At 48.6% G+C, this 26,442-nt stretch overlaps 2 protein-coding genes across 4 annotated transcripts in view; both read right to left on the minus strand.

The window, feature by feature from the left end:
- Positions 1-2,612, minus strand: part of FLVCR1 (FLVCR choline and heme transporter 1) — a 39,062-nt gene extending 36,450 nt beyond the window's left edge. The window contains exon 1 of one of the 2 annotated variants that reach the window (XM_090049129.1): positions 1,569-2,608. In XM_090049129.1, coding sequence (XP_089905255.1) covers positions 1,569-2,165 — 597 coding nt within the window. In that variant the 5' untranslated portion in view covers positions 2,166-2,608. Of the gene's footprint in view, positions 1-1,568 lie in introns of both variants that reach the window. The other variant, XM_090049137.1, reaches the window with a different exon arrangement.
- A 165-nt stretch (positions 2,613-2,777) lies between these two features.
- The window catches only part of TATDN3 (TatD DNase domain containing 3), a 70,092-nt gene continuing 46,427 nt past the window's right edge, over positions 2,778-26,442 (minus strand). Inside the window, exons 10-11 of one of the 2 annotated variants that reach the window (XM_090049190.1) lie at positions 12,812-12,888; positions 2,778-5,473 (exon numbers count right to left, since the gene is read on the minus strand). In XM_090049190.1, coding sequence (XP_089905316.1) covers positions 5,389-5,473; positions 12,812-12,888 — 162 coding nt within the window. In that variant the 3' untranslated portion in view covers positions 2,778-5,388. The remainder of the gene's footprint in view (positions 5,474-12,811; positions 12,889-26,442) is intronic. The other variant, XM_090049181.1, reaches the window with a different exon arrangement.

Here is a 26,442-nt window from a genome sequence, read left to right on the forward strand (position 1 = left end):
AACCCCAAAACACATTTAGTCTCATTTCAATCTCAACTAGAGGCCACTTTCTCCTTTGTTTTAGAAATTTTAAAGAAAAATTAAATTGAAGTCATGGGGGGAGTTAAATACGATGGTGTGCTACAAAAACACTGCATGCATTTGAAACTGGTTCCTTTTAAGCTACACAAAATGATTTCATGAGTTTCGTTTTGTTAAGTCCCCAGCCTGGTTTCTAAAAACAAGAAGCAATCTAGCTTTACAAATGCTCCTTTCCTTCTCATTAAACTCCCCAGCTGAAACCTACCTTGAATTGCAATGACCCGCCCACCCCACAAGCCCTGGTAAACTCCTGAATCAGAACAGAGAGGATTCTGATGCAATACTAGGGTTGCAATAAATTGCAGTTTCCATCACTAGATTAACAGCCATTCATTCATTGGCAAAATGGAAACTCTGGTTCTGGGGGGGAGCGGAAATAAAGGCAGTGGACTTTTTTTTTTCTTTTTGTACTAGGATGCTCTCTCCTCCTGGTGACTGAGGACACTACTGGGGAGGTCATGTCCCTGGAGGTGCGTTGCAAAGGAGTGTCCTACCTGGACTCAAGACAACAGTGAGGTCTGCATATATAGCAGGCATGCAGGCACCCCGCTGCCAAAGCAAACCCATTCCTTGCAGACCCTCCCCACATCTTCTGCTCCCCTGCAGCGTAGGCTGCCTTCTCTTCTTCACTCTTGGTTTTCCTTTTCAATAAGGCAGGTTTCCAGAGGCTCCAATTCTCCTCTTCCTCCCTCTACCTGAATGCCCCCTTTCCTCTGACCCCCAGCCTTTCCCCTGGCCCCACCCATTTCCCCAGGACTTTACTCCCCTCCCTTCTTCCCTCACCCTTTCTCTAACCATCAGGCCATCCCCTGAAGCCCTCATAGGCTTCAGTCCTCACCCCCTTCCCTCCCTCCACCTGGATCTCCCCCTTTCTCTACCTATCTGCCTGTCTCCTGACCCCAGCTTCTTGCCCAGGGGTTTCACTCCTTCTCTCCCTCTGCAACGCCTCCTTTTTCTAACCACTGATGTGCCCCCTGGCCCTAGCTCCTTGGCCAGGGGCTTTGGCTCCCCTCCCTCCCTCCTCAGCCTGGATCTCCTCCTTCCCAACCTGGTTTATACAGCAAAGAAAATAAAGGAGATGCCAGCCCTTTACCTAGGACACACACACACCACCCCCAAACACCTGACCAGACAACCACAAACACCCACTCCCATGCTCAGACACCCATGCCCCCACCCAGCCACGCCTGCACACCCACACCAACCCACGCAACCCAGACACCACTCCCATGCTCAGACACCCACACCGACCCAGCCACTCCTGCATACACCCACTCCCATACCACACTCACACCTACCCACCTACCCTGCACCCACAAGGACCCAGACAGACATCCCTTCCCACACCTAGACACCCGCCTCACCTACCCTCCACCCACACCCCTGAACAGACCCTGACACGCCCCCCACACACCCAGAGGCACACACCCTCTTAATCTTCTCCCCGCCCAGACATCCACAAGCACCCTCCCCCTGGGCCTGCGCACCTGGTTGCCCAGCACGGCCACGGCGCAGGCGGTGGAGACCTCGCGGGGCCCGAACCAGACGGAGGCGACGCGCGAAGGCAGGCCGAGCAGGAAGACCTGTGCCACGGCGCACACGCTCTGGGCCAGCAGCGTGACGACGTAACGGCTGGGCCGCAGGCTGAGGCACTTGCCCCAGGCGCCCAGCGCGTTAAGGCCGGCGCCCAGCAGCGCGCAGAGGCGGAGGCCGCGCGCGTCCAGCAGCCAGGTGGCGGGCAGGATGAGCGGCACGTAGGCCACCATATACACCAGCGACAGCGCGTCCACGCGCGCCGAGTCCACGCCGTAGAAGCCCACGAACACGCTGCTCAGGATGCTGTACTGGATCCACTGGAAGGCGTTGGCCAGCGAGCACAGCGAGAAGGCGGCCAGCACGGCCAGGCGCCGCCGCGACACCGCCACCGGCATCCGCGGGGCCGCCCCCAGCATGGCCTGCGCTTCCCCCGGCGTGCCCGGCCCCGGCGCCAGCCCGTTTGGCTGAGGCTGCGGCTGCTGCACCGGCGGCGTCACCTCCTCGCAGTTCCAGTCGCCTCCCTCGGCCTCCACCGCGTCCGCCCCCATTGCCCACGGGCATTCCCGGGACCCCCGCCCCTACTACTGCTGCAGCTGCAGCGGCTACTGCAGCCCCCGCGCTCGGAGCCGGCAAGCGCAGGCGCAGACCCCACCACCCCTTCGAAGTGTGGGAGGGAGGCATAGCGCGTGGCAGCGGCAGCCAATAGGGAGAGCGTGGAACCATGCGCGCGGTGGCAGCACCTGACGAGAGTGCCCGCCCCGCCACGCGACTACCGGGTGGTGGACGCCGCCCTTTGCTGCTGGCATCCTGTTAGTGGAGGGAGCTGGGCCCTCTCGGCGTGCGTATCGCAGCGCGGGAGCGGGGAGCTCTGCTGGCGGCCCAGGCATGGCTGCCCCCTGTCGCACAGCGGTCTGAATTTGAATTGCACTTTGACTCCACACACCTTCCTGGGGCTGCTTGACCCCCGCAGCCTTTCCTGCACAGAGCGGGGGTGGGGGCTGGACCTGATGATCCCACGAGGCCCATTCCAGTTCTGTGACTCTTGGAGGGGTCTGCAAAAAAAAAATGGGGCTGCCTATCATGATGCCCTAATAAAAGTGGAGACCCCCTCAGACTGTTATTTTCAAACGTTACAGGGGGCTCTTGTCTCATGGGGGTGGGGGCTCAGCCTGCAGTTCAAACCCTTGGGGCCAGCCCATTTGGTAGGGGCATCAGTTAGGGCCATGCCCTCCTTGAGTGCTGCTCTGAGCCCCTTCCCCTGCTGCTCTGCTTTCTGCCCTCTGCTGCTTTGGTGCCCGGCTGCAGTGGCCCTTGTGAGGGGCAAGGGCTCCTTAGTTAGACCAGAGCAGGGCAGCCTTGTGTTGGAAAGCTTGTCTAAGTATCCCAGCTATGCTGCTGGTACAGGAAAAAATGTCCATGACTAAGGAATCCTTGCCTCTCGTGTCATTTCTGGACCATCACAGCTACAACATGGCCCTTATGCTATCATGCCACTTGGGGCATTTGTGCCTCAGGCTGGCTACCTCTGCTCTGTAGCAGGGGACAGATGAGTCCCAAGAGGGGCAGTAGAACAGGAGGGATCAGAACTCAGGCCTTGCCCCTAAAGCTGCCTTGCCCCTGAGAAAGAGCTGTTGCCGGCACAAGGTGCCCGAGGGAGGCGACAATTGGGTTCGTTGCCCGGTGTGCATCGCGCCAAATAAACACACTGGGGGGAAGCAGACAGAGTTTATTTGAGCTCAAGTAAAAGGCACAGGGAGACTGTATGGTCTCAAATCCTGCGTGCCTAACCCTGCAACAGTGGGATTTTTATACCTCGGTCAGTTTTCCTAGCGATTTTCCACCAGCTGGCCCCCCTCTTCCTCCCATTTCCCTCCTCCCTTCTCTCTCTGAGTGGTGCCCTTGCATTCCACAGATAACAGTTTTAGCTCGCCTGTTTTCCAGAAGGACAGGAGATTGCAGGCGCCATAGAAAGGGTTACAAAGGTTGGGCAAGGGGGGGTCCTGGCTCGTCTGAGCCCAGAGCAGAAGGACTTCCTCGACGCTCGTGGTCTTCCATCCCTCTGAGTTACCTGGGGTTATGCCCAGTGACACCAACAACTCCCCCCTTTGAGAATACTCAACAAAGTTTTGGCTGAGTTTTCTCATATTCTGAAGATAAAAAGTGATTGAGTGTTTGAGGATTGGGATCTTCAATGCAGGGGTATAGTGAAGCACTCAGGGAGGGGGATGCACAGACTTTGTGCAGGAGGGCATTACAGCACGTAAATAAGAGGAGAGTAATTAAACACAACACAACACCGGTGACCAGGAGGTGAAGGATGCCTGTTCCTAGGCCTCCGAGGTTGGGCAACCAGCTCCAGAGAGAATCAAAACCAGTGGGTTCACGTTCCTGATTTTTCCACTGCTCAAAAGCCTGTTCGGCCGACAAAATGTGTTTGTTAATATCTTGGGAATTTTCTGGGATATAAGTACAACATTCATTCCCAATTAGAGCACATACCCCGCCCTGAGATGCTAAAACATAATCTAGAGCCTGACGGTTTTGAAGAGATAATAAACAAAGTTGATAAATCTCGGAGTAAAGGCTCTTTTCAATAGCTAAAGTGTCATTGGCGAATTTTGTAAGAAACACAGAAAGTTGACGATACAGCTTGGCTAACCGGCCTACTCCATACGCTGGGAGAAGGATCGTGCCAAATTGGTCTCCCTCACTAAGAGGTGGCGGAGTTGCATAGAGGGATCTTTGGCGTCTTGGGCAGCCAGGTGGGAGGTGGGTTAAAACTCAAAGGGGAGGGGCAAGAAACCCTATGTAGCAACTTCCATACCAGCCATCAGGTAGCCATTTGTAGGCCGAGGTACCACAAATCCAAAAAGTTTCCCCATTTCCCACCATTCCATTAAGCCCTTCTCGCATTCGACTGGATTGATCTGGAGTAAAGAAAAACAAGCCTTCACCGGTGTCACAACCAGAGCTATTATACAAAGGCATGGATATGTTTTGATTAGGAGAGAGATAATATTGGCATGAACTATTGCCGGCGAACCAGGTATGGTTCGTGGTTTCATTTTGAGCATAACAAAGCAGCCCAGGGAGAACTGAACATAAGCGGATAGGCTGGGGGATATAGGAGTCATTCCACTCTGGCTTCCATGAGGAATTAGAGAGACTAAAAGGAGCCTCTTTGGTACAGTTGTTAGCTAAGTGTGGTCGCCCAGGAGCGATTCCAGGTATGGAGGGGTATGCTGAGGGGTTAAAGATAGAGTCATGATATTAATGGCTATTTCTTCCTGACAGATATCTGACCAGTTACTAGGAATGGCTCGCCATTGGAGTCCTGTAGCGTGATAAGGGATTTGGGAACATATCCAACAGTTAGATAGGTTAAACTCACTGGCAAAAGTAACCTTCAATGCTTCGTAGGTGTTTGTAATGAAGTCTGCTGGGTCCCCTCCCCACCCTGCATGTAAAGAGAATGCAGTAGAAGGTAGCAGGAAAAGAAAGCCTACAATGAAAAGGGAAAATGCTACAGTAGTCTTGAAACTTAAACTAGAATTCATACTGTTAATTCTAAACTTTTCCCCTTTTAAATAGCAACTTTAGTCCAAGGTCGTCGGTGGGCTGGATGGTCCACTGTTCCGCGGGTGGAGTAGGCACCAGTTTCAGATAAGAGTGATGAATCCAGTTCTTGTGTCCGTCGACCTTTGCTGCTGTGTGGGAAACTAGTAGGACAGTGTGAGGTCCTTTCCACTTCTCTTGGAGGGGCTCATCCTTCTAGGTACGAACGAGCACGGAATCCCCTGGCTGTAACGAGTGGACTGGAGCATCCAGCGGAAGAGGCTGCAAGTCTTTAGTGTACCTATGGAGAGAAGAAAGAACAGCAGATAGAGAGCACATATACTGTGACAAAATATTACATCCTATTTCCCACTCCCCTGCTAGAACTGGCGTCCCGTTCATAGGCCATGCCCTTCCAAACATAATTTCAAAGGGGCTAAGCCCTAATCTTCCCTTGGGGAGGGCACGGATGCGAAGCAGAGCAAGGGGCAAAGCATTGGGCCATCGCAGAGAGGCGTCCTGGCAGATCTTTGATAGATGATGCTTGAGGGTCTGATTTGTACGTTCTACTACATCACTAGCCTGTGGTCGCCATGGAGTATGGAGTTTCCAGGGGATCTGTAAGGCATCTGAGATGTTTTGGATGATCTCTGAAGTGAAATGTGTTCCATTGTCAGATTCCATCCACTGGGGAAGTCCGAAGCGGGGAATAACTTCCCGGACGAATTTTAGAGCGACAGTCTTGGCTGTACAATTGCGACACGGAAAGGCTTCAGGCCATCCGCTGAATCGATCTACTATAACAAGGAGATACTTAAATCCTTGAGTTCGGGGGAACTCAGTAAAATCTATTTGCCAAACCAGTACTGGGCCTGGGGTAGGTTCCAAAGTGGCTGGAGGTGCTGAGAAACTGGGTCGAGAGTTATTCTTTTGACAAATCGAACAGCTGGCCTGTATCTGGGAGGCCAGATGTCGAAGTCCAGAGGTTAGAAAATATTTGTTCACTAACTGAGTGAGAGCTTCTCTTCCAGTGTGAGTAGTTTGATGTAGCCATTGTAACACCGACTTGGTCAGGCTCTTTGGTAGGAGGATCCTCCCGTCCGTAGAGCAGAGCCATCCCTTCTTTTCTTGGAGACCAAGCTTATCAGCTAGTTCTTTTTCTTCATACGAGTACTGGGGATCCGGGAGCTCCCCCACTGATGGAATGAGGGCATGCATATGGGTGTCAGCAGGTCTCAGCGTCCTCAGGGTGGCAACATTTTTAGCTTCTCTGTCCGCCCAGGCGTTACCCCTGGCTATGTCTTGATCCTGTTTCTGATGCGCCTTACAGTGCATTACTGTCACTGCTGAGGGAAGTTGAACAGCTTCCAGGAGTTGGAGAATTTGGGGTCCATACTTCACTGGGGAGCCTTGGGCTGTCATCAGTCCCCTTTGTTTCCATAGGCCAGCATGGGCATGCAGTACTCCAAAAGCATACCTAGAGTCGGTATAGATGTTGACCCATTTCCCTTTTGACAGTTCTAGCGCCTGGGTCAGGGCCACCAGTTCAGCAAGTTGAGCAGATGTTCTGGCGGGCAAACCCTTGGCCTCAGCAACATCATAGAGGGCCACAACAGCATAACCTGCCCTCCTTTGCCCTTCTACAACAATGCTACTGTCATCAGTGTACCACTCACAATCAGCAGAAGGACTTCCTCGACGCTCGTGGTCTTCCATCCCTCTGAGTTACCTGGGGTTATGCCCAGTGACACCAACAGAGCATATAGTGATAGATGGAGGTCATCAGCCTTGGTGAGGCCACAGCTGGACATCCAACTGCATCCAGTTTTGGGCTCCACAATTCAAAAAGGATCTGGAGAAGCTTGAGAGAGTCCAGAGAAGAGCCACAGACATGATCAGAGGTCAGGAAAACAGGCCTTATGACGACAGACTGAGAGCCATGGGGCTCTTTAGCCTGGAAAAGCGCAGGCTCAGGGGTGATCTGATGGCCACCTATAAGTTTATCAGGGGTGATCATCAGGATCTGGGGAAATGTTTGTTCACCAGAGCGCCCCAAGGGATGACGAGGTCGAACAGTCATAAACTACTGCAAGACCATTTCAGGCTGGACATAAGGAAGAATTTCTTTACTGTCTGAGCCCCCAAGGTCTGGAACAGCCTGCCATTGGAGGTGGTTCAAGCACCTACATTGAACACCTTCAAGAGTAAATTGGATGCTTATCTTCCTGGGATCCGATGACCCCAGCTGACTTCCTGCCCTTCAGGCAGGAGGCTGGACTTGATGATCTTCCGAGGTCCCTTCCAGCCCTAATGTCTATGAAATCTATGGATGCCTTTTTCCTTCCTCCCAGAAACTCTGGGCATGCTAATGCCTTGAAGGGAAGATTAGAAGAAGGGTTAACAGTTCTTTCTGTGACTGCCAGCACCCCACATCCCTCCCTCCTGTCTATGCCTCTTGATCATCCTCATTGCCATCTGCCCTTATGTCAACTTGGCTTCTTGGTTCTTGAAAACAGAGGGAGTTGATTGCCATCTATGCTAGGAGTCCCTTGGATGCTCTGTGGAAGCCCTAAGGGCCATTTTGACTGAAGGAAATTCAATTTCAGCCCAATTGGCAATAATGAAATTTCTACTAAAAAAGTCATAGTTTGAGCCAGCTGAGAAGTTTTTGTTGTTTTTTTTTAAATACATCTTCCAGTTCCTGCCCCTGCCCTGCTTTTAGCAAGATTCAGGAACACTTTCACTAGAAATCTTAACCTATAAGGGGAACTGCAGTTGAGTAAGAAAAGTAGCCAACTTCTCTACCTTCCAAGAAACTCTCCTGGGGAGAGGGAGTGGAGCCTTTCTAGGGCCCAGAGAAGAAGTGACAGTTTAGGTTGCACCTGAACACAGTATTTGTCCCACATTGGAACATCTCAAATAGGTTTTTTGCTTCAGTCCCAGCTGCCTTGTCTGCTCAGACACCTCTGTGAGCTTATCTAAGTGGCAGAAAAGGCATTTCTAGAATTCAGGCAACTAACCAACTTTCTAAATTGGATGATCACTGTCCGCACTAGATGCTAAGTGACGTTTTCATAGATTTCATAGACATTAGGGCTGGAAGGGACCTCGCAAGATCATTGGGTCCAGCCCCCTGCCCAAGGGGCAGGAAGTCAACTGTGGTCAAATGATCCCAGAACAATAAGCATCTAAGTGTTTCTTGAAAGTGTCCAGAGTAGATGCTTGCACCACCCCTGGGGGGAGTCTATTCTACGCCCTGGGGACCCAGACAGTAAAAAAGTTAAGTCCAACCTAAAATGGTCTTCTAGGAGTTTGTGACCACTGGACCTTGTCTTCCCTTGGGGTGCCCTGGTGAACAGATGTTCTCCAAGTTCCTAATGCATACTCCACATGTACTTATAGGCTCTACCAAGTCACTCCTGAGCCTATGCTTTTCCAAGCCAAAGAGTCCCAGGGCTCTCAGCCTTTCCTCATAAGGCCTGCTCTCTTGTCCTCTAATCATGCGTGTGGCTCCCCTCTAGACTGTTTCAAGCTTCTCCTCATTCTTTCTGAATTGCGGAGCCCAGAACTGGATGCAGTTGTGGCCTCACCAAGGCCAAGTAAAGCGGGAGAATGACTTCCTGAGTCTTGTTGAGATGCATCAGTAGATGCAAGCCAGAGTTTTGTTTGCTCTGCCGGATGCAGCATCACACTGGTGGCTCATGTTTATCTTGTGGTCAGTCATGACCCCACATCCTTTTCAGTGGTGGTGCTAGCAAATGTAGCATGACCGAGCCTATAAATATGATGTGGGTTTTTTCTCCTGAGGTGAAGCACCTTGCATTTCTCCATGTTGAATGCCATCAGGTTTTGATCCGCCCACCCTGCAAGCCTGTCAAGGTCAACCTGAATTGCCAGCCTATCTTCTAGTGTGACCATAGTTCCCCATAATTTGGTGTCATCAGTGAACTTAGCCGGTCCACTTCTGACACCAGAGTCCAGATCATTTATAAATACGTTAAAGAGAGCAGGTCTGAGAATGGAGCCCTGGGGGATCCCACTGGTCACCATGCATCATGCTGACTCAGTTCCACTGTCACTCTCTGGATCCAACCACGGAGCCAGTTCCCCAGCCATCAGACCGTAAGGTTGTTGAGGCCGCAGTGCCCCAATTTTACCACGAGGACATCATGGGACACCAGGTCAAAGTCTTTTTTGAAGTCCAAATATATGATATCAACCTCTTTTCCTTTGTCCAGGTGATGTGTCACCTGGTCATAGATGCAAATAAGATTGGTCAGGCAGGACCTATCTGCAATGAAACCATGTTGGCTATTTTACAGAATGTTGCCTTCTGTTATCCTGTTGTTAATAGTTTCTTTGATGATTTTTTCCAATATCTTTCCAGGGATTGAGGTCAAACTAATTGGCCTGTAGTTTCCTAGATCTTCCTTCCTCCCTTTCTTGAAGATAGGCACCACATTGGCTCTCTTCCAATCTTCAGGTACCTCACCTGAGCACCACGAGTTGTCAAATATCCTCACCATTGGCTGCGATATGATGTCAGGCAGTTCCTTTAGCACTCTTGGATGCATTTTATCTGGGACAGCTGATTTGCAGATGTCCAGCCTCTCAAGGTGTTCCCTCACAAGATCTGCACCAATGGTATGTGTATGTTTGCCGTCACCCTGGTAATCCTGCATCTTGTCAGGCACGGTCATCTCCTTGGGCTGGTGGAAGACTGCTGAAAAGTAATTGTTAAGGAGATTGGCTTTTTCTGGGGTGTTGCTTATCAGCTGCCTCATTTGGTTTAGTAAGGGTCCAATGTTGCCCTTAGTTTCAGAGTTTCATAGTTTGTAGGGTCGGAAGGGACCTGAGCAGATCATCAAGTCCGACCCCCCGCCTTGGCAGGAAAAAGTACTGGGGTCAAACGACCCCAGCAAGATGTTCATCTAGCCTCAACTTAAAGACCCCCAGGGTAGCAGCCAGCACCACTTCGCTTGGAAGTTGGTTCCAGATTCTAGCCCCCCTAACAGTGAAGTAGCGCCTCCTGATGTCTAGTCAGTTGTTTTTTTCTGACTTCCCACATATCTGAAGGACTTTTTAGTGTCCTTGATTCCTATAGCCAGTCTGAGTTTGGTTTCAGCCTTGGCTTTCTTAGTTCACTCCCTCCAGGTGCAGGCCAGTGCTGAATACTCTTCCTTAGTGGTGTTTCCTGCCTTCTATCCTTTATTATCATCTTTAGGTACAGGAAGTCCATGAGTTCACTACTGAGCCAAGGAGATCACCCAGCCATTTTGCTCCCTTTCCTATGGGCTGGAATGGATTTCCCATGTGCTTCAAAGATTGCGTCAAGGAGCAACCATTCATCGTGGACTCCCTTCCCTGTCAGATCAGGGCCTCAACAACTATCCTCCTGAGCTTGTAAAAGTTAGTTTTCCTAAAGTTGAGGATTTCTGCATTGCTGACTGATTTGCCAGATTTGTGACAGATAAATAAAGTGATCAACTCATGGTCACTGTCTCCCAGTTTCCCTTTGATTCTCAGGTCACTCACTAGATCATCTCCTTTGACCAGTACCAGGTCCAGCACCTTACTTCTTGTTGGCCTATAGACTTCATGACACAAGTAGAGCTCATCAGTGCAAGTGAGGAAGCTTCAAGACTGAAGAGATTTGGCTGAGTGCTCTTCCCATGAGATGTCAGGTAGTTGAAGTTGCCCGTGACAGCCATGCACTGACAGCGTGCAGCCTCTGCCAGTTCCCTAGCAAATTTGTGGTCAAGCTCTTGCTCCTGATTAGGAGCTCTATAGTAGACTCCTATCATTATACCTTCTTCACTACATTCCCCCCATATTCTAACTCAAAGGGCCTCAAGTCACCCTCCTTGGATGCCAATCTCTGCTTGTAGGGAAGTATACTGCTCCTTCACACAGAGAGCTACACCTCTGCCCTTTCTTGCAACATGTTCCCTCCTATACCAGGTAGCCATCTATACCTGGTGTCCAGTCATAAATGGAGTCCCACCAGGTCTCTGTTATCCCTATGAGATTGTATTGATATCTGTTTAGCAGAGAGACCAGTCCCTCCTGTTTATTCCCCAGGCTCCTGGCATTTGTGCACAGGCAAGTAAGCCTGCCATTGGAAGCCCTAGACTTCCCTGCACTCCTAGAAGAGTCCCATCCCTGAGCTGGGGTAGGAGTGAGTTCCCTTGTACAGCCTGACCTGCTGATTTTGTGGTTTTTGCTTGGTGGGCTTGAACTGGTGGTTGTCCACCCATCCCCTGGCGAATGTAGTTTAAAGCCTGGTCAAGCAGGTCAACCATTCTGGCTGAGAAGAGCTTCTTCCCCACTGGAGTGAAGTGGAAGCCATCCCTTCCCAACTAACTGCTGCCTTTCTCTCTGAAGTGTAGGACTGTTGTCAGAGAAGCCAAAGTCTTCGCGATGGCACCAGTGCCACAGTCTTCTGTTTACTTCTCCAATTCATCTCTCCTCCTATGCCCATGACCCGTGATTGGAAGGATTGAGGAGAAAACTACCTGTGCTTCCAACCCTCTAAGCCCCTGCTCCCAGAGCCCTGTAGTCACTCATAACCTAACTGGAATTGCTCCAAGTCATGTTATTCATGCCCCAAAGGATAAGGAACATGGGGTAGTGGTTGGAGGGCCAGATAAGTTTCAGGATCCTTTCAGCTGCATCCTGAATATGGGCCTCTGGGGCGCAGACCTCATGAGCTAGGGGTCAGGGCAGCAGATCACTCCCTCTGTCCCCCTCAAGAGGGAGTTTCCCAAGATGACCACTCTTCTTAGGGGTGGTTGCTGGCTGCCTTTCTTCCTCAGGTGCTGGAGCTGGTGGTTCTGCTGGCTCTACTGGTGCTGCAAGGAGTTCATACCTGTTGTAAAGATCAAGGGGGGTGGTGACCCTGGCGCAGCATTCCTTGGGGTTGGAAACAACCTTCATCCAAGTGACTCATGGCTGGACTTCACAGGAGCTCCTCTTGTCCACCCTTGTCCTGCCAGCCATCTTTGCTCTTCCCTCTTCATTCTTCAGGCAAAGAGCCTAGCAACAGGAATCTATATCCTTTTTGCCATCCCTTGATGGCACACAACCTCTGCACTGCCATCTGGAGCTCCCCTATGGACTCCAGAGACTCCAATGTGGAGCAAAACTCACAAGGGGAGGTGTCATTGCTCCTGATCCCAGGTGCTTGCAGTCATGCCAGGCAGCCCCCCACAGTCGAGAGCCAGGGGTCCCATCTGAGTGGAGGCTGGAACCATGGGTGCCATCTGGGTGGAGGCCTCAGAGGTACTAAGGGGGTGGCAGTCACAGGGGGGATCTTCAGGGTGCGGTGTGTCCCCACTGTGGTACAGGTAGTAGTCTGGGTTACTCCTGTGCTAGCCCTTCTTTTCAAGCTCACTGCCTAGATCCTTGTGCTCCTCCTGCTTGTCCTCCCACGCTAATTCCCACACCAGGCCCAGAGTGCGCCTGTTTGTGCAGCTCTGTTCGCATGGCTCCCTGGGGGGCTGGGCTAAGTAGCAGCTGGGTGGGGACATAACCCTCCTTGGCTCCTCCCAGCTGCCTCTCACAACTGTCTAGCACCCACCCGCTGCAGGCCCCACCTACCTCCCAGCTGTGCTGAGGGTCAGGGTCGGGGTCTACTGACCGTTTGCTGGGAGTCCAGGGCTCACGGGAACACAACGAGCTTCCGTCTGTGCATCTTGCACCAGAGCCAGACCTAAACTGTTAAAATATGTTAAATGAAATGCAAGGTAGTATGTTTACGAGCAACCTCATGGACTCTTTCTTCTGATCTAAATTTGGCTTGTGCATGGGGACTGTATATGATAACTATACAAAGGTCCACAGATGGGAATGCTGCCTGTAGCCCACCACTTCACCTCAGGGGAGCAGCAGCAGCAGCATATCCTCTAGGCTACAGTAATTCTCTTGGTTTCAGCTTCCCCCATCAGGTGCACTTAGCTTGTACATGTCTCCAACAACCAATCTAGTAGTCCAACCATCTTTCTCCATATTATACACTCCCTCCCCACCCCTGCAACCCAGCAGTCTCAGTGTGGGTCCCTAAACTATCTCCTTGTAATGATACAGGTTCCAAGCCCTGCAGTGATTTTAATTTGAATGACAGGATTTGACTCTGAGCTTCCAGGCAGAAATAAGAAAAGCTTTTCCTACCTGGCAACCACAGCCAATTCAGGTGTGAATGAGCAGTATAATAGGTTTATGCAGGTATCTATTGTGACATGAGTATGATCAGTTACATAGTTGCTAGGCAATACTGGCCCGTGTTCCAAGAATCTTGGGCAAAAGATTCTCTGCCACTGCAACGTGGGTGTCACATGCACAGATCTTCCTCCCCAGAGAAGACATCACTGCTGGGGCTCAGGTGTGTAGTGTTTTTAGACAGTTAAGATTATTATCTCCGTTAAAAGACTACCACTTCCAAACCTTCCCTATCATTACTTATCATTCCAGTATATCTAATAGTTCCAGTTATGGACTGAGCTATCATTGTGCTAGGTACTCTATAAATACACAATAAAAAAACCAGACCCTGTTGTTAAAAGCTTGAAGAAAATATGGGAATCATTTTTACTAAACTTATGATAGTAGAAATATTAAATTGTCTTCTTGAAAAGATCACAAAACATTCACCAAATACTTTTGAACTGGATGTGGGCTTTGTAAATAGTTCTCATAATAAAATATCTTGTTGATAGGACAAACCATGTTCTTTGCAATACATCTTAAGTTATCCCACACCTTTTATTCATTCAAATTTTCACTAGAGTAAGGAATCTAAGCTTTGGTGCCCTCATCCTATTTTAATGTAGGTAGTTATTGCCACTAAAATAATTTTTCAAAAGTGTGCCCCAAAATTAATTCTCTGGAGCTATGTTTGTTTTCCCCAAATACTTTAGGAAATGAGTCTTGCAATGATGTTTGCCAACACCTTAAATTTTTAGTGGCTATTGGAGGATACCCAAAGGAATTCTGATTCATAACAAAGTGTGTGTGTGTGTGTGTGTGTGTGTGTGTGTGTGTGTGTGTGTGTGTGTGTGTGTGTGTGTGTGTGATTTTTTTAAAATCAAGAATACAAGAGGATGCTGGCCAACATGCTAATTAACTGCACTTGTTTTACACTAGTCCAAACCCACTGACTTCTATAAAGGACTTTTTTTTAACTATTTCACCATAACTTGGGTCAAATTCAGGTCCTTAGAATTTTTATTTGTTCCTAGAAAAACAAAACCTCCAGTATAATAGGTTTATGTCTGGTTTTCATCTAGAAAGACAGATGCAGGGTTAATTTTTCCAAAGTGCTTAAGTGACTTAGGAGCCTAAGCCTCAAAGTGATTAGGTCAGGTGTATATTACAAACTTTTATGCAGGAACATAAAAGCCATGGCAGGGTGTCAGACTTGATGATCTGCTCAGGTGCCTTCCGACCCTACTAACTATGAAACTATGAAATGTATATGGAGTCTGCAATAACTTCTATCAATACAGCTCTGATAAGCAAACCCTTCTAGTATATAGTTGCACTGACTAAGCTAACCATGCTTTTAGCTGTATAATATTTGAGGTGGGGGCTGAAAAAGTCCATGCCAGCAGAAGTGGAGGTTTTTTAGCATAAGAAGAAACAGATTCTGAACATTTTGTCAGTATAAGACACTAGTATGCCTGTACCACAAAGTACAGGCTAAGGCTAAGACTTCCAGATCACTTCAATTATTCTGAAAAACTTTATCTAAAGATTTTAATCTAAACTTGGTTTAGTACAAAATTTGGTTTAGTTCCTGAATATGAGTGTGTATAATTCTTGCTAAAATTCTAGAGATCTTTATAGGTCCATACAAAGGCAGCATTTAAATCTTCACCTGAAGAAAATACAAGGGGTTCCAATACGTGTTATACTGTTGTTACTCCACTGGCTTTGCAGCTCAGGGATATACACCCTGGAAAGCAAGATGAGATTCATGTTCCCTGTTTGCTGTTAGCAACACATCTTAAATTTCACTTCTGTAGCAACCACACAGCTGTATCCCTTATCTATGGGAGAATGCACTTCAGTGCACAAGGATGCCTTTGCTTTCTTTTAACAGGAATTCTGCCTAAGAGAAACACACACCTCCCAAGATACAATGGGTGAAGCAGAGAAGAAACGCTTGATTGAACTGAACATGATGAGGGAGTCCATGTGTATGGTGGAAGGGAAAAGTAATTCAGCTTGGCTGAGACCCCAGAAGAGACATTTCCCTCAAAGTAATCGGAGCTCACTGGAGAACTGTAGACAAAAAGACTCTGAGCTTGGGGCTGACAGTGGCAGGGTTTCCTGGATGAAAGTCACCCCAACTAACCACAAAGAGAGAAGGCACTTCCCACAAAGAAGTATGTATAAATAAGCAAAAGCACACACAAGGCCAAATTCTTCCCTGGCACTAAATAAGACCAAGGATGAATTTGGCTTACTTAACACCAAGGCCATTGGAATATGATGTTACAGGAAAACCGTCACCAGCTACTCCAGCTATTATGGCATGAATTTACTGCATCTATCCTAGGGCACTTGTACATGTGACAGGGATTTAGTCCTCAGGCTTTTATTCTATGCTCCCTAAATTGAAACAGCAGGTTTTTAATTGAAACCCATCATTTCAATTTTTCCGTCATGTTATGGTGAGGGGCGTGGTCCTTTTTAAAAATGTTTTTGGTCTGAGCTAGAGCCTGCCTGCGGTGGGAGTGGGGGCAAGTTGCTGGCAGGTCAAGGGGCCCCTGAGCTGCAGAGGGCCACAGTTCTTCGCTCTGTGGTGGCAGTGTCCCTTGGGACTGTCCAAATGGGCTGCTAGCAGCTCACCCAGCTGACCCCGGGGGGCACCACTACTGCAGACAAAAGGACTGGTGCCCCTCCACAGCTCAGGCCTGCTGGCAGCTTACCCTCTGGCCACAGGAGAGGAGGGCAGGCTCCGCCAAAAAAGGATCAGTCCCTCTGCTGTTTCTGCCTTCACCAGGCTTCTGTGGCTGGCAGGATAGCTGGGGCTCCCCAGGGGCTTGCCTGCTCAGGCTTCCAGCTTCTCATGCACCACGGGCAAGCCAGACCATTCCTGGGTGGCCCCAGGCATCCTGCCAGCTGCAGGAGCCTGCTGAAGGCAGAAGTGGTGAGGGACCCAATTCTTTTTTTCTGCAGAGCCTGCCCATCTCTCCTGCAGGTGGGGGACCAGCTGACAGCTACATCATTGCAATTTGCAGTGTTACAAACTAAACTACATCAGGATGTCATTTAGTTTGCAACGATGCAAACTCATTTAAAACCCCAAAAACTCTTGCATGTGTACAGCATGACACCATTAAGCCACACAAAGTGACATTTTCATCACGTGTACATGGTAATGGCATCACATGTACAAGTGCCCCTAGTGACTACTGCCAGCTCAGTGGAATGGTAACAACATTTACTCTAAGTTGCTTAATAGTTCCTGTTTTCACAACTGCTCAGCATTCAGGCACTTCTTATTTGTATGTAATACATGGGCCAAAGAAAGACAAGGTAAAAATTAAAGTCAATTCCCTGACTCCCAGCTTAGAACACCTTCCCCAAAGCAATAGGCAATTTGAGGGGGGAGGGCAAGAAAGGATAAGAATCTATGTGGTCCATGTTCCATCAATGTTCAATTGTGAGAGACTGCTTCAGAACAATACAGAAGACTCAGCTGGTCCTGGGAGTCTTTCCAATACTATCGGGATGTTCAAAGGTTTAACAGCTGAACACACTTTGCTACATGAGCAACAATTTTTTTCCTTCAAGGCTTTCAACTTAGCTACAGTCCAGTGAATTTTGAGGAAGACAGCAAAAATGATCTCTAATCTCTGGGCTACATTTCTGCTAAACCACAGAAATACTAGGGATGATTAAAAACAGAGCAAGAAAAGTTAATATTCATATACTCAATTATGTTTCTGGTCAACTATTTTGGCTGAGTGCTTCCAGAAAAAAACAAACAAACAAACAAAAAACCCAAACACTATCTCAAGCACAGACCAACCACTGAACTGCTCAGTCCAAACAGTTAACTTTTGCAAGTATAAGGTAGTTGAGAACACAGAGCAATCTGATTGTAAGTGCTATTATTGTTCTTCCTGTAATAAATAGCATTTCTTTTCATAACTGTTTCCAAATGTTATCTTGCAGATAATGCCATCTTTGGATGGAGCATCACTGCAAAGCGACCTTCTTGCTAACATCCAGGACACTTCAGAACTTAAAAAGAAAGCAGATATTACAGTTCTAGTTTTAAAATGAACTCAGCTATTGACTCCAACCAACCAATCTGTTTCAGTCACATCTCACTTCCTAAACTAATTCTTCTTACTAACACTTACAACTCTACTGCTCAAAGTAGCTTAACATATTTAATCTCTCTTCATATAATTTGAACCCGAAGACAAGAATCAGAATTGAACAAAGGAGTTGATTCAGTAGAATAGTGTCTTAGTAAAATCTTGTCTATAGAACCTATCACTTACCTGTAAAATTACTTATTTGTGTACATTGTATATGGAATTAAACTGTACAGTTTTCCTTATTTGTATTTCAAGCTCTATATTTCAGCCTTTATTGGTTAAAACTTCAGTATTATTTTCTAAAATATTTTAGTCCAATGTAACTCCCAGGTACAGTTTCAGTGAAAAAGATCTTCTCTCCTGATTCACAGGAAAACATAAGCTGCAAAAATGCTTTGAATATAATGCTCTCTGTCTCTAGGTGAGTAACAGATCTGGACAATATAATGTAAAAAAACAACTTACAAATAAAAACTCTAGAATTTGAAATGAGCTAAAATTAGTTATTTCCTGTGGCTAAAAAAAAGGACAACAGCAAAAAAAACCTGGACTTACACATGTAGTGGAGTTTCACAATATTTTTTTTTATATTCCTTGATAAGGGCTTGTAGAAAATGTGTGGCCGGTGTAACCCCTTCTCTTCTTCCTTGGTCTTGCACAGCCCAACACTTCAGTGCTTTATTCCCTTCCTAAGTACTTCCCGTACTTGCTGGTGGGAGTTTGAAGTTCAAGCCACTAATTGGTTGGTGAGAGGCAGCAGGCAAAGGTAGGGAGTAGATTCCAGGGAAATGTCTGATCCACAAGCTGTACAGTAAGATCATCAGTGATTTGTTCACAAGTCATAATAATACTAAGTTCTAAATAGCACTTTTTACCCAAAGCTATGTATTGTTCTCTTCATTTTACCAACTGGGAAATTGAGAGGAATATTAAATGAGAAGGCCACACAGCAGGTCAGTAGCAGAGCAAGGAATAGATCCACCTCTCTCACTCCCAGGCCCCTAGACGGTGCTGCCTCCAAATACATTACTGCTTATTTATTGATCTCAATGGCCCACACACAGCAAAGGGAAATGTTCTTCTCTCTCCCTGCAAGAATTAGCCTACTACAGAACTAGGAATCTCTATCATTCATAGCAGCTTCTACTATCACAAAGACCTAGTGACTCTTCATGAAAAATCAGCATTAGGCTTTGAGTGTTAAGACTCATCTTACATCTCCACCCATAGAGCCCTCTACAGATAGAAGTAAAGTGGCCTTAAAATGCTGTAATTTAGTAACCCATTCAGCGATGCAAGATGCATTTTTTTTTTAAATTTTGGGGTAGCTGGGGCCCCTCCAGCCTTACATGTAAAAATCTGACCTTTGTGCTCAGCAGCTTAGTTTTGGGGATGGCAGGGGAAACAGAGTGCTGCCTCTGTACTCTTCTTGCTGGGTGGAGGGCCCTATCAGGTGTGCCTGATATTTTGGGTTTGTTTGTTTTTTAATTTTGGAGAGGCTGCAACCCCTTTGGGTCATACCATACAAGGTGTCTGAGAGAGGAACATGTGCACAGCTTCTCCTTTTTTAAGGTAGCTATGATGTCTTGAGCCAGACCACATCATGAGTATGACAGAGGAGTGTTCACAGCATCAGTGCTCAGTAGAGCAGGGGCTGGGTTTTGTGGCAGGGATGGATAATGGCATTAGCCTAGGCCTGCCCATGTCCCCTTCTTGGTGGGCAGAGACACCTGCTCTGCTCTTTAGAGACCTTGCCACCAGGGATGACGTGCTTTTTTTCCCTCTTGACCCAAGCACAGCTCATGGCTCCACCTGACCAGTGCACCCAATTCCAAGCCTTGTGTTGGTGTCACTGGGCATAACCCTAGGTAACTCAGAGGGATGGAAGACCATGAGTGTCGATGAAGCCCCTCTGCTCTAGGCCCAGGCGAGCCAGGCCCCCACCCCCCCCGAACCTTTGTAACCCTTTCTTTGAACTTTTTGTAACCTCCTGTAATACTGGAAAACAGGATGAGTAACAAGCAAGCTGAAACTCCCTAAAAACTGTTATCTGTGGAATGCAAGGGCACCGCTCAGAGACAGAAGGGAGGAGGGAAAGCGGGTGGGTGGGAGCCAGCTAGTGGAAAAATACTGCAGAAAGTGACCAGGGTATAAATATACACTGTTGCAGGGCTAGGGGCGCAGGATTTGAGACCATACAGTCTCCCTGCGCCTTCTACTTGAGCTCAAATAAACTCTGTCTACTTCTCCCCCTAGTGTGTTTATTGGCACGACGCACACTGGGCAACGAATCCAATTGTTGCCTCCCTCGGGCACCTTGTGCCGGCAACAGTTTTTGGTGCCCAACGTGGGGCTCGAGGCTAACATTTCGCCTTGCCTGGATCCCTCCTGGGGTCGACGACTTGCGGCAACAACCGACGCCCAGCACACACCGGTGGTTTCATCGGGCGCCTCGGCAGAGACGTGGTTTGATCGACCCCAGAGGGCACAATGGTGCAACATGCTCAAATAGTGGAGAAGCGATTGTGGGCGACGGTGTGGAACTGGTCCCTCGGACAAGGTAGGATAAGCTCAGCAGTCTGAGAATCGCCCGTTAAGACCTGGGGATGCCCAGTGTCTCCCTGGAGTATGGGGCAGGGACAGAGTACGGTTGGCAGGGCACGGTGTACACCCTTAGAATGCATTCTGACTAATTAGAAACTGTTTAAGTCAGATCTAATGATTAAAAATAATCTTAAAAGGTTCTGTACAGTGGAATGGCCTCAATATCAACTGGAGGATCAGGAAAGGTGGCCTCCGGAAGGGTCAATTAACTATAATACAATCCTCCAATTACTCCTGTTTTGTCAGCGGACGGGTAAGTGGAATGAACATTTGTATGCGCAATTGTTTATGGCTTTACGAAATAAGACAGATATTTTGCAGAAGTGTAATTTGACTCCGACAGGATCGGTAGTTGTTAGTGTTGAGTCTCAGCATTCCCCCCCAACCACTGTAATGCCAGAGTCAGTGTCCCCTTCGGCTTTAACACCTCCACCATATAAAGATCAGATGCCCGGTTCCAGAGATTCCTCCCTCAGTGGGATTTTATCCTTTACTTACTGAAACTGTAATAGCCCGGCCTGGGGTAGATGGGCGTGCAGCCCAGACCATGCAAGTATACACCCATGTACCTTTTAATACGGTGGACCTGGTGGCTTTTAAGGCACAGGCTGGAGAATTTTCAACTAACCTGAGTAAGTTTATCTCTGTCTTTGAGGGGTGTTTAGCTAGTCACAAGCCTGATTGGGACAATTGTAATATCCTTATGTGAACTTTATTATCTGAAGTAGAGCAGAATCAAGTTATTTCCAAAGCAAGGGAGGAAGCACAGCAGAGGCATGAAAGGGATCCCGTCAATGTTCCTGGTCTGGCAGATGTGGTTCCCCTAGCAGACCCTAGATGGGACCCTAACAACCCTGTGGATCATATCCGTCTTACCTCTTACAAAGAACTGCTTATGCATGGGCTCAGGCACTTGGCTGTCCGACATAATAATTGGGCAAAGCCATACGAAATAGTACAGGAGCCGAAGGAAAGCCCAGTTGAGTTCTTACAGCACATCCGGGATGCCATTCGGCAAAATACCAATGCAAACCCTGATGACCAGGCGATGGAGACGAATTATAAAAGGTATTTTTACCAGCCGCGCAGCCCGATACAAAGCGGAAATTACAAAAAAAGGAAGACTTAATGGGTATGTCTGTAGCACAAATCCTGGAGACTGCAAACAGGGCGTATATGCTCAGAAAGGAAGAAGAGGAAAAGAGACAAGTTAGAATGCTAGTAGCAGCAGTACAGGCTGGAGTCAGAGAAAGGCCACAAGAAGGTGGGAGAGGCAGAGGTATAAGGGGTCATGGGCGTGGGTGTCCTGGCCCACAAGAAAGACTCCTGGGACGGAACCAGTGTGCCTTATGCCGGCAAGAGGGACACTGGAAGAATGAATGTCCAGAGAAAGGGAGAGACTGTACTCCAATGATGGCAGCAGAAGGACAGGAGTAGGGGTGTCAGGGGAAACGGACCACCCCACCCCCGGAACCCCGAGTAAAAATGCGGGTGGGGAATTCAGAAATTGATTTTTTGGTAGACTCTGGGGTGGCACGGACTGCTGTAAATCAACCTCTTCAACTTCCCATAGCGGACTCTCTCACCGTGGTAAGTGCCACGGGAAAAAAGACTCAGTGCCCAGTATATGCTCCTGCAGAATGTGCTCTGGGAGACCAGGCTCTTTCTCACAAATTGGTCTACCTTCCAGATTGCCCAACACCCCTGCTAAGACGAGACCTGCTTTGTCGATTAGGTGCATCACTGCATTTTACCCAGGATTTCATAGATTTCATAGACATCAGGGCTGGAAGGGACCTCGGGAGATCATCGAGTCCAGCCCCCTGCCCAAAGGGCAGGAAGTCAGCTGGGGTCATAGGCTCCCAGCAAGATAAGCATCCAATTTACTCTTGAAGGTATTCAATGTAGGTGCTTGAACCACCTCCGCTGGCAGACTGTTCCAGACCTTGGGGGCTCGGACAGTAAAGAAATTCTTCCTTATGTCCAGCCTGAAACAGTCTTGCAGGAGTTTGTGACCATTGGACCTAGTCATCCCTTGGGGCACTCTGGTGCACAAACGTTCCCCCAGATCCTGGTGGTCACCCTTGATAAACTTATAGGTGGCCATCAGATCACCCCTGAGCCTGAGCTTTTCCAGGCTAAAGAGTCCCATGTCTCTCAGCCTATCATCGTAAGATCTGTTTTCCTGGCCTCTGATCATGCACGTGGCTCTCCTCTGGACTCTCTCAAGCTTCTCCACATCCTTTTTGAATTGTGGAGCCCAAAACTGGACGCAGTACTCCAGCTGCGGCCTCACCAAGGCCGAGTACAAGGGGAGAATGACGTCCCGGGATTTACTCGAGAAGCACCTATGGATGCAAGCCAGCGTTTTGGTCGCTTTACTAGCCGCAGCATCGCATTGCAGGCTCGTGTCCATCTTGTGGTCAATGATGACCCCCAAGTCTCTTTCTTCTGTAGTGCTATCCAACGTAGCACTGCCGAGCCTATAAGGAAGCTGCAGGTTTTTCCTCCCAAGGTGGAGAACCTTGCATTTTTCGGTGTTAAACACCATCAGATTCTCATCTGCCCATTTGCTGAGCTTGTCCAGGTCAGCCTGGATCACCCGCCTATCTTCTGGCGTGGATGCTTTGCCCCAAAGTTTGGTGTCATCGGCGAACTTGGCCAGTCCACTCCTGACTCCAATGTCCACATCATTAATGAAAATGTTGAACAGTATGGGTCCAAGGACAGAGCCTTGAGGGACCCCACTGGTCACAGGGCACCACAATGAGTGACTACCATCAATTACAACCCTCTGGGTCCGACCACGGAGCCAATTTCCCAGCCAGCAGATCGTGGTGGAGCCAAGGCCACAACTGGCCAGTTTGGCCAAGAGGTGATCATGGGATACCGGATCAAAAGCTTTTTTGAAGTCAAGATATATGACATCAATCTCTTCTCCCTCGTCCAGGTGATAGGTCACCTGGTCATAGAAGGAAATGAGATTGGTCAAACAAGACCTACCCGCAACAAACCTGTGCTGGCTATACCTTAGGATGTTAGCCTGGGCCAGTCCATCAAGGATGGCCTCCTTAATAAACTTTTCTAAGATCTTCCCCAGGATAGAAGTCAGGCTAATGGGCCTGTAATTAGCCGGATCCACTCTCCTCCCTTTCTTGAAGATCGGCACCACATTGGCCTTCTTCCAGTCTTCAGGCACTACACCAGAGCGCCAGGAGTTTTCAAAGATCCGTGCCAGGGGCTGGGCTATGACGCTTGCCAGCTCCTTGAGTACCCTGGGGTGCAGATTGTCAGGGCCAGCTGACTGGAAGGTATCCAGCTTCTCAAGATGTTCCTTCATGAGGTCAGCATTTATGGAGGGTAGGGGATCCCCATCACCCGGATCTCCCTGTCCCATAGCAGGCATGGGCGTCCCATGGGACTGATGAAAGACTGACGCAAAATACCTATTTACTAGGTTGGCTTTTTCCTGGGTGTCAGTTGTCAGTTGCCCCATCTGGTTTAGCAGGGGTCCAACGTTGCCCTTGCTTTTCCTCCAGCTCCCCACATATTTGAAAAAGGACTTTTTGTTGTCCTTGATGCTTGAAGCTAGTTGGAGTTCACTTGCAGCCTTGAAATAACCGTCACATTGCCCCCTGAAAATGCATGGATAATGACCCTCGCGATTGAACCCTCGGCTATGAACGCTCCCCCGGAGTGGAACCAGTGGGAAGACCAGGTATACCCTTTGGTGTGGGCAAGGGGGGTCCCCGGAAAGGCTACACATCAAGCCCCCATTAATATCCAACTACTGCTGGGAAAAGCTCCGGTAGGAATCAAGCAGTACCCAATCAAAAAGGAAGCCAGAGAGGGACTGCAGGAGACTGTAGACCGTTTCCTAAAGTACGGCATAGTGCGAGAGTGTCAATCAGCCTGGAACACTCCTATCTTGCCTGTACTAAAGCCCGATGGCACATATCGACTGGTGCAAGACCTAAGAGCAGTTAACGAACGGGTTAAAACTATTCATCCCCTCATCCCAAACCCGTATACCTTGCTGGCTTCCATAGGGGGTCAGTATACTCATTTCTCAGTTCTTGATTTGAAAGACGCTTTCTTTACGATTCCAGTTGACACCCCCTCTCAGGAGATATTCTCTTTTGAATAGAAGAACAGAAAAAGGGTTAAGAAACAACTTTGTTGGACAGTATTAGCCCAGGGATTTAAGAACTCTCCCACCCTTTTCAGCCAGTCCTTAGCTAAAGACTTGGAGGAGTGGAATAATGAGCGTGAAGTCCTCTTGTTACAATATGTGGATGATTTATTAATTGCTGCTGTAGATTTAATCTCTTGCCTTAACACCACTGTAAGCCTCCTGAACTTTATTGGACTTCGAGGATATCAGGTGGCTCGAAATAAAGCTCAAATTGCTCTCCCCGAAGTACGATACCTGGGATTTCACATAAGACAGGGGGAGCGCCAGCTTTCAAGTGAATGAAAGGAGGCTATATGTCAGGTTCCCACCCCAAGCAACCATAAGTGGCTCAGGGCGTTTCTCGGCATGGCAGGTTTTTGCAGAATATGGATCCCTGAATTTGGACTATGGGCAAAACCACTATATGACTGTGTAAAAGGGGCAGACCATGACCCCTTTTATTGGACTCCAGAAGCCAACAAGGCATTTAAAATACTAAAAAGGAAACTAATGGAAGCCCCCGCCCTGGGTTTACTGGACCTTTCTAAACCTTTCCAATTGTACGTGCATGAATGAAAAGGGATGGCTCTGGGAATGCTTACTCAATTGTTGGGGGCGTGGAAACATCCCGTTGCTTATTTCTCCAAACAGCTTGATCCAGTTGCCAGGGGATGGCCAGCGTATTTACGAGCAGTTGCGGCAACTGCCCTAGTACTTGAGGAAGCTGAAAAGTTAACGCTGGGAGGAGTCATGCAGGTGTATACCCCTCATATGGTCCAGGCTCTGCTAGACGTGAAGGGGGGTCTCTGGCTCACCCAGGCTCGGGTGGCTCGGTACCAAGCTAAGCTGTTGGAGAACCCTGAAGTGACTCTGCAAATCTGCCCCTCCCTCAACCCGGCTACTCTCCTCCTTAAACGGAAGAACAAGAGCATAATTGTTTAGACATCATAGATGCACAGTATTCCAGCCGTCCAGACCTACACGATCAGCCACTTCTGAATGCTGATTGTGAGTGGTACACTGATGACAGTAGCATTTTTGTAGAAGGGCAAAGGAGGGCAGGTTATGCTGTTATGACCCTCTATGATGTTGCTGAGGCCAAGGGTTTGCCCGCCGGAACATCTGCTCAACTTGCTGAACTGGTGGCCCTGACCCGGGCGCTAGAACTGTCAAAAGGGAAATGGGTCAACATCTATACCGACTCTAGGTATGCTTTTGGAGTACTGCATGCCCATGCTGGCCTATGGAAACAAAGGGGACTGCTGACAGCCCAAGGCTCCCCAGTGAAGTATGGACCCCAAATTCTCCGACTCCTGGAAGCTGTTCAACTTCCCTCAGCAGTGACAGTAATGCACTGTAAGGTGCATCAGAAAGAGGATCAAGACATAGCCAGGGGTAACACCCGGGTGGACAGAGAAGCTAAAAATGCTGCCACCCTGAGGACGCCGAGACCTGCTGACACCCATATGCATGCCCTCATTCCATCAGTGGCGGAGCTCCCGGATCCCCAGTACTCGTATGAAGAAAAAGAACTAGCTGATAAGCTTGGTCTCCAAGAAAAGGAGGGATGGCTCTGCTCCACTGATGGGAAGATCCTCCTACCAAAGAGCCTGACCCGGCTGGTGCTGCAACAGCTACATCAAACTACTCACGCCGGAAGAGAAGCTCTCACTCAGTTAATGAACAAATATTTTCTAACCTCTGGGCTTTGACCTCTGGCCTCCCAGATACAGGCCAGCTGTTCAATTTGTCAAAAGAATAACCCTCGACCTGGTCTCTCAGCACCTCCAGCCACTTTGGAACCTACCCCAGGCCCAGGACTAGTTTGGCAAATAGATTTTACTGAGTTCCCCCGAACTCAAGGGTTCAAGTATCTCCTCGTTATAGCAGATCGATTCAGCGGATGGCCTGAAGCCTTTCCGTGTCGCAATTGTACAGCCAAGACTGTCGCTCTAAAATTCGTCCGGGAAGTTATTCCCCGCTTCGGACTTCCCCAGTGGATGGAATCTGACAATGGAACACATTTCACTTCAGAGATCATCCAAAACATCTCAGATGCCTTACAGATCCCCTGGAAACTCCATACTCCATGGCAACCACAGGCTAGTGGTGTAGTAGAACATACAAATCAGACCCTCAAGCGTCATCTATCAAAGA

Source organism: Crocodylus siamensis, chromosome 1 (assembly GCF_052110815.1).
Source record: "Crocodylus siamensis isolate JL-2025a chromosome 1, ASM5211081v1, whole genome shotgun sequence".
NCBI lineage: Eukaryota > Metazoa > Chordata > Crocodylia > Crocodylidae > Crocodylus > Crocodylus siamensis.